General features: G+C 40.7%; 1 protein-coding gene across 1 annotated transcript in view; it reads right to left on the minus strand.

The window, feature by feature from the left end:
- LOC123498024 (serine/threonine-protein kinase H1-like) overlaps nucleotides 1–7,520 on the minus strand; it is a 20,861-nt gene extending 13,341 nt beyond the window's left edge. The window contains 2 exon segments of the mRNA XM_045245132.1: nucleotides 6,762–7,323; nucleotides 7,326–7,520. Coding sequence (XP_045101067.1) covers nucleotides 6,762–7,323; nucleotides 7,326–7,395 — 632 coding nt within the window. The 5' untranslated portion in view covers nucleotides 7,396–7,520.
- Nucleotides 7,521–8,361: the final 841 nt, after the last annotated feature.

The following is an 8,361-nucleotide window of genomic DNA, read 5'->3' on the forward strand; positions in this document are numbered from 1 at the left end:
TGAGGTGTTAATGAGTGATTTGGAATGTTTGATGGCGTTTTGTGGTGTTTTAAGTGTGTTTGAGGTGTTAATGGATGTTTTGGAGTGTTTGATGGCGTTTTGGGGCGTTTTAAGTGTGTTTTGGGATGTTTTAAGTGTGTTTTAGTGTGATTTGAGATGTTTAGGTGTGTTTTGGAGTGTTTGATGGCGTTTTGGGGCGGTTTAAGTGTGTTTTGGGATGTTTTAAGTGTGTTTTGAGGTGTTAATGGGTGTTTTGGAGTGTTTGATGGCGTTTTGGGGCGTTTTAAGTGTGTTTTGGGATGTTTTAAGTGTGTTTTGAGGTGTTAATGGGTGTTTGGAGTGTTTGATGGCGTTTTGGGGCGGTTTAAGTGTGTTTTGGGATGTTTTAAGTGTGTTTTGGGGTGTTTATGGGTGTTTTGGAGTGTTTGATGGCGTTTTGGGGCGTTTAAGTGTGTTTTGGGATGTTTTAAGTGTGTTTGAGGTGTTAATGGGTGTTTTGGAGTGTTTGATGGCGTTTTGTGGTGTTTTAAGTGTGTTTTGGGATGTTTTAAGTGTATTTTGAGGTGTTAATGAGTGTTTTGGAGTGTTTGGGTGTGTTTTGAGGTGTTTTGTGGTGGTATAAGGTATTTTGGTGATGTTTGAGGTGTTTTATGGTGCTTTGGGGTGTTTTGCTGGTGTTTTGTGGTGTTTGGTGGTGGTATAAGGTGTTTTGGTGATGTTTGAGGTGTTTTATGGTGCTTTGGGGGTGTTTTGGTGGTGTTTTGTGGTGTTTGGTGGTGGTTTAAGGTGTTTTGGTGATGTTTTGTGGTGTTTGGTGGTGGTATAAGGTGTTTTGGTGATGTTTGTGGTGTTTTATGGTGCTTTGGGGTGTTTTGGTGGTGTTTTGTGGTGTTTGGTGGTGGTTTAAGGTGTTTTGGTGATGTTTGTGGTGTTTTGGTGATGTTTTGTGGTGTTTGGTGGTGGTATAAGGTGTTTTGGTGATGTTTGTGGTGTTTTATGGTGCTTTTGGGTGTTTTGGTGGTGTTTTGTGGTGTTTGGTGGTGGTATAAGGTGTTTTGGTGGTTTGAGGTATTTTATGGTGCTTTGGGGTGTTTTGGTGGTGTTTTGTGGTGTTTGGTGGTGGTATAAGGTGTTTAGGTGATGTTTGTGGTGTTTTATGGTGCTTTGGGGTGTTTTGGTGGTGTTTTGTGGTGTTTGGTGGTGGTATAAGGTGTTTTGGTGATGTTTGAGGTGTTTATGGTGCTTTGGTGTTTTGGTGGTGTTTTGTGGTGTTTGGTGGTTGTATAAGGTGTTTAGGTGATGTTTGAGGTGTTTTATGGTGCTTTGGGGTGTTTGCTGGTGTTTGTGGTGTTTGGTGGTGGTATAAGGTGTTTTGGTGATGTTTGAGGTGTTTTGGTGGTGTTTAGTGGTGTTTGGTGGTGGTATAAGGTGTTTTGGTGATGTTTGTGGTGTTTTATGGTGTTTGGGGTGTTTTGGTGGTGTTTGTGGTGTTTGGTGGTGGTATAAGGTGTTTTGGTGATGTTTGTGGTGTTTATGGTGCTTTGGGTGTTTTGGTGGTGTTTTGTGGTGTTTGGTGGTGGTATAAGGTGTTTGGTGATGTTTGTGGTGTTTATGTAGTGTTTTGTGGTGTTTGGTGGTGGTATAAAGTGTTTTGGTGATGTTTGAGGTGTTTATGGTGCTTTAGGGTGTTTGGTGGTGTGTGGTGTTTGGTGGTGGTATAAGGTGTTTTGGTGATGTTTGTGGTGTTTATGGTGCTTTAGGTGTTTTGGTGGTGTTTGGTGGTGGTATAAGGTGTTTTGGTGATGTTTGTGGTGTTTTATGGTGTTTGGGGTGTTTGGTGGTGTTTTGTGGTGGTATAAGGTGTTTTGGTGATGTTTGAGGTGTTTATGGTGCTTTAGGGTGTTTGGTGGTGTTTTGTGGTGTTTGGTGGTGGTATAAGGTGTTTTGGTGATGTTTGTGGTGTTTTATGGTGCTTTGGAGTGTTTTGGTAGTGTTTTGTGGTGTTTGGTGGTGGTATAAGGTGTTTTGGTGATGTTTGTGGTGTTTTGGTAGTGTTTTGTGGTGTTTGGTGGTGGTATAAGGTGTTTTGGTGATGTTTGAGGTGTTTTATGGTGCTTTGGGGTGTTTTGGTGGTGTTTGGTGGTGGTATAAGGTGTTTTGGTGATGTTTGTGGTGTTTTATGGTGCTTTGGGGTGTTTTGGTGGTGTTTGTGGTGTTTGGTGGTGGTATAAGGTGTTTTGGTGATGTTTGTGGTGTTTTGGTAGTGTTTTGTGGTGTTTGGTGGTGGTATAAGGTGTTTGGTGATGTTTGTGGTGTTTTATGGTGCTTTGGGGTGTTTTGGTGGTGTTTTGTGGTGTTTGGTGGTGGTATAAGGTGTTTTGGTGATGTTTGTGGTGTTTTGGTGGTGTTTTGGTGGTGTTTTGTGGTGTTTGGTGGTGGTATAAGGTGTTTTGGTGATGTTTGTGGTGTTTTATGGTGCTTTTGGGTGTTTTGGTGGTGTTTTGTGGTGTTTGGTGGTGGTATAAGGTGTTTGGTGATGTTTGTGGTGTTTATGGTGTTTGGGGTGTTTGGTGGTGTTTTGTGGTGGTATAAGGTGTTTTGGTGTGTTTGTGTGTTTATGGTGATGTTTGGGGTGTTTTGTAGTGTTTGGTGGTGGTATAAGGTGTTTTGGTGATGTTTGTGGTGTTTATGGTGCTTTGGGGTGTTTTGGTGGTGTTTGTGGTGTTTGGTGGTGGTATAAGGTGTTTTGGTGATGTTTGTGGTGTTTATGGTGCTTTTGGGTGTTTGGTGGTGTTTGTGGTGTTTGGTGGTGGTATAAGGTGTTTTGGTGATGTTTGTGGTGTTTTATGGTGCTTGGGGTGTTTGGTGGTGGTATGTGGTGTTTTGGTGATGTTTGTGGTATTTTGGTGATGTTTGTGGTGTTTGGTGGTGGTATAAGGTGTTTGGTGTGTTTGTGGTGATGGTGCTTTGGGGTGTTTTGGTGGTGTTTGTGGTGTTTGGTGGTGGTATAAGGTGTTTGGTGATGTTTGTGGTGTTTATGGTTTTGGAGTGTTTGGTAGTGTTTTGTGGTGTTTGGTGGTGGTATAAGGTGTTTGGTGATGTTTGTGGTGTTTTATGGTGTTTGGGTGGTGTTTTGGTGGTGGTGGTGGTATAAGGTGTTTGGTGATGTTTGTGGTGATGGTGTGGTGTTTGGTAGTGTTTGAGTGGTGTTTGGTGGTGGTATAAGGTGTTTTGGTGATGTTTGTTTATGGTGCTTTGGGGTGTTTGGTGGTGTTTGGTGGTGGTATAAGGTGTTTGGTGATGTTTGTGGTGTTTGGTGTGTTTTGGTGATGTTTTGTGGTGTTTGGTGGTGGTATAAGGTGTTTTGGTGATGTTTGTGGTGTTTTGGTGTTGTGGTGGCTGGTGTTTTGTGGTGTTTGGTGGTGGTGTAAGGTGTTTTGGTGGGTAAGGTGTGGTGTGTGGTGTTTGGGGTGTTTGGTGGTGTTTTGGTGTTTGGTGGTGGAGGTGTTTTGGGGTGTTTTGGTGTGGTTTGTTGGTTTGTGGGTGTTTTGTGGTGTTGTGGGGTATTTGGTGGTGTTTTGGGGTTCATTGGAAATATAGTGGGTGTAAATCTCTCTCTCTCTCTCTCTCTCTCTCTCTCTCTCTCTTATCTTGTTTCTCTCTTTCTGTCTGTTATCATATCTACTTTAAATAGAATGTGTTATCTTTGAGAGAGAGAGAGAGAGAGAGAGAGAGAGAGAGAGAGAGAGAGAGAGAGAGAGAGAGAGATACAGCCAACTTTTGCACTAAGGAGGTGGACACAACAGCGAAAGAAAGAAAGAAAGAAAGAAAGAAAGAAAGAAAGAAAGAAAAGAGAGAAAGAAAGAAAGAAAGAAAAGAAACAAAATTAAAGAATAAAGAGAGAGAAAGAAAACGGAGGAAGATAAATTGTGGAGCAGGTGTTAATGAAATGAAGGAGGAGGAGGAGGAGGAGGAGGAGGAGGAGGAGGAGGAGGAGGAGGAGGAGGAGGAGGAGGAGGAGGAGGAGGGAAAAAAGGAGAGAAAAATATATAAGGAGGTGTTTCCTGTCTATATTCCCCTGAGTGGTATAAGTAGTAGTAGTAGTAGTAGTAGTAGTAGTAGTAGTAGTAGTAGTAGTATTATTATTATTAGTATTAGTATAAGTAGTAGTAGGTAGTTTTAGTAGTAGTAGTAGTAGTAGTAGTAGTAGTAGTAGTAGTAGTAGTAGTAGTAGTAGTAGAAGGATAGGATGTTTGAGAATAGGAGGAAGAGGAAGAAGAGAAGGGATGGAGGGAGAGAAGAGAGGGGGGGAGAGGGGAGGGAGGAGCCTGAGAGGATATGGGGATGGGGGGAGAGGCGAGGTTAAGCCGCTAAATTTGAAATATAAACTCTCTCTCTCTCTCTCTCTCTGTTTATGCTACTACTACTACTACTACTACTACTATTTGTTTATTTAGTAGTAGTAGTAGTAGTAGTAGTAGTAGTAGTAGTAGTAGTAGTAGTAGTAGTAGTAGTAGTAACAGCAGTAGTAGTAATAATAATAACAGTAATAATAATAATAATAATAATAATAAAATAATAATAATAATAAAACACACACACACACACACACACAAACAATAAAATAAATAAATAAATGAATGAATGAAAGGTAACACAAACAAACAAATAAACAAATAGATAAAAAGTAACACACCCCAAACACACCTAAAAACACCCAAACACACCTAAAAACACACCCCAAACATCCAAACACACCCAGAAACACCCAAACACATCTAAAATCACCCAGAAACACCCAAACACCACCCAAAACAACCAAATCCATCAAAAACACCCAAACACACCCAGAAACACCTAAAACACTTCAAAAACACCCAAAACACCCATAAACACCCAAACACATCAAAAATACCTCAAAAAACACCCATAAACACCCAAACACATAAAAACACCCAAAAACATCCAAACACACCCCAAAACACAACAAACACCCAGAAACACCCAGAACACAACAAACATTCCCAGAAACACCCAAACACACCCCAAAACACCCAAACACACCCAAAAACACCTAAACACCTAAAAACACCCAAACACACCTAAAAACACCCAAAACACTACAAACACACAAATATCAAACACCCAAAAACACATAAAAACACCCAAACACACTTTAAAACACCACAAACACACCAAAAATACACAAAACACCCCAATACTCCAAAAACACCCTTAAACACCACAAAAACACACACACAAAAAAACACACATCAAACACATCAAATATACAAAAACACCCCAAAACACACACAAACACCCCAAAACACCACAAAAACACCCCAATACACACACAAACACCACAAAACACACAGAAACACTATTGAACACACACACAAACACCACAAATACAAACATACAAAACCCAAAACACTTTAAAACACCCGAAAACACGCAAACACCATTAAAACACCCTAAAACACCACAAACAGTCCAAAACACAGAGACACACCCCAAAACACTTAAAAACACACAAAAAACACCCCAAACACACTTTAACCATATTCCAAACACAAACAGCTCCTCTCACACTTTTTTTTTTTAAACACTGTGTTGCGTTTGGTTGGCCTTCTCTCCTACATAGAAAAATAAATAAATAAACACACACACACACACACACACACAACACCACACAACACACAAACACCACAAAAACATTCCTCAAAACACACACAAACACCACATAATCACCTAAAACACCATAAACACACACGATCACCCCAAAAACACACCAAACACCACACAACACACACAAACACCCCAAAACACCACAAAACACCCAAAACCCGACAAAAACACCCAAAACACAACAAAACACTCAAAACACCACCCAGTAATACCCAAAACACACAGAAATACCCAAAAACACCTAAAACTCACAAACACCAGAAAGAACACCAATAAAACACCACAAAACACACACAAACACCACAAAACACACACAAACACTACAAAACACCCAAAAACACCACAAAACACCCAAAACACCACAAAACACACACAAAACACCACGAAACACACACAAACACCACAAAACACCCAAAACACCACAAAACACACACAAAACACCACGAAACACACACAACCACCACAAATCACACACAAACACTACAAAACACTTCAAAAACACCCCATAAATATCTCAAATCACCCAAAACACACAAACCCCACAAAACACACACAAACACCACAAAAAAACACAAAAACACCTAAAATACCCCCAAACACCTCAAAACACCCCAAAACACCACATAAATCACCCCAAACACCCTAAAATAACACCCCAAACACCACATAAATCACCCAAAACACACCCAAATTCACCCAAAACACCCTAAAACCACAAAAACACACACAAACACCACAAAAAATAAAAACACCTAAAACACCCCCCAAAACCACAAAACACACACAAACACCACAAAACACCTAATATACCCCAAAACACCTCAAAACACCCTAAAACCACAAAACACACACACAAACACCACAAAAACACCTAATATACCCCCAAAACACCTCAAAACACCCCAAAACACCCTAAAACCACACAAACACCACTAACACCTAAAATACCCCCAAAACACCTCAAAAACACCCCAAAACACCCTAAAACCACAAAACACACACAAACACCACAAAAACACCTAATATACCCCCAAAACACCTCAAAATCACCCAAAACACACCCACACACTCACCCTTTCGCATGCGCCAGTCCGAAGTCCGTGATCATGAGCCTGGAGTCCGCCCCGGGGTGATAGAAGAGCATGTTGTCCGGTTTGAGGTCCCTGTGGGTGATGCCGAGGTGGTGTAGATACTTAACCCCTTCCAACACCATTCTGAGCACCCGTATTGCTTCTTTTTCCCCACAAGGTCCTCTCTCCATTATCCTGTCCATTAAGCTGCCCCCCGTGGCCAGTTCCATTACCATGTACATTTTATCGACGTTTTCAAACACCTCCACAAGTTTTATGACATATGGGGAGCGAACTCTGCGTAATATTGACAGTTCTGCTTCAAATGCTTGTCTTCCTTCTTTAGCATCGAATATCTTAATGGCGTATGGCTGTTTGGTTTGCCGATTCTCCACCCATACGACTGAGGTAAAGGATCCTTCCCCCATTGTCCCCTTAAGCTCGTATTTTGCAGTAACACGAGGGTCGTATTTCATCTTATTCTTCGGTTTTTTGATGGTGGTGGTGGTGGTGGTTGCGTCATCAGCTGATCCACTCCCTCTCTCTCTCTCCTCGCCAAACACCCCAAATTGCACACCGGCTTAATGTCACCTTCCGTAAACGCCTCGATCGTCTTCTTACTCTCTATGCACCCCATGGCGACACGAAAAACCAAGGCATTATGGGGAATTTAAGAGGTTTTCAGAGCACTGGCCTAACGTCCTCCCACCTCGAATGCCTGAGCGGTACTGAGGGTGGGAGAGTCCAAGGTTGGCTCGCTGGCCCGCTCCTGTTTACATGCCCGCTGCCCACTTGTCAAATTTGTGATCTTTTATCTGTTTTTTTGCTTCCATGGCGGTTTTTTGGTGTTAATAGTTGGAAATAGTGGTAGATGATGATAGGTTAATGATGTAAGAGTGCCCAGGTGAAGATGGAATTGATGGATTAGTGGAAATAAACGAGGAAATGGGGAAAAAATAATGATAAGGCGACGGAGTGATGACAAACAATACCCGGATCGATTAATTTTTTTTTTAGTTTTTTACTACTATGACTGTTTTCTGGTGTTAATAATCGCAATCAATGGTAGATAATGATAGATAAATAATGTAAGAATGCTCAGGTGAAGATGGAATAGATGAATTAAAGGAGATAAACCAGGAAATGTGGGAAAAAGAAAAGATAAGCCAACGCAACGATAAGGAATACTCATGATGGTATTAATATTTTTTTGCTCTTTTTTCCACTTCTACGTCACTTTCCGGCATTAATGGATGAAGATAAAGATAGTGGATGATAAGTAAACAATAAAAGGATGTTTAGGTCATGGTAGAATAAAGAGATAAGTAGAGAGAACAGAGATAAGTAGAGAAAAAGAGAAAGAAAAATGAGAACTGGTTTCCTTTTGTCATCTCATTCTTTCTTCGTTTGCCAGAGAAAAGGAAGAGAAAAAGAATAACCAGGAAAATATAAAACGAAAGGGGAATAAGAGAGAAGAAAGATAAAGATTAGAAACGAAAGGAAAGAAAAAAACAAACTAGAACAAGAAAAAAAGAAAGAAAAGTAGGAAAAGTAAGAAAATAGAGAAGAAAAGGATGATAAGCGAATGGAAAGGAAAACAAAC

The sequence above is a fragment of the Portunus trituberculatus genome, chromosome 1, assembly GCF_017591435.1.
Source record: "Portunus trituberculatus isolate SZX2019 chromosome 1, ASM1759143v1, whole genome shotgun sequence".
Classification (NCBI taxonomy): domain Eukaryota; kingdom Metazoa; phylum Arthropoda; class Malacostraca; order Decapoda; family Portunidae; genus Portunus; species Portunus trituberculatus.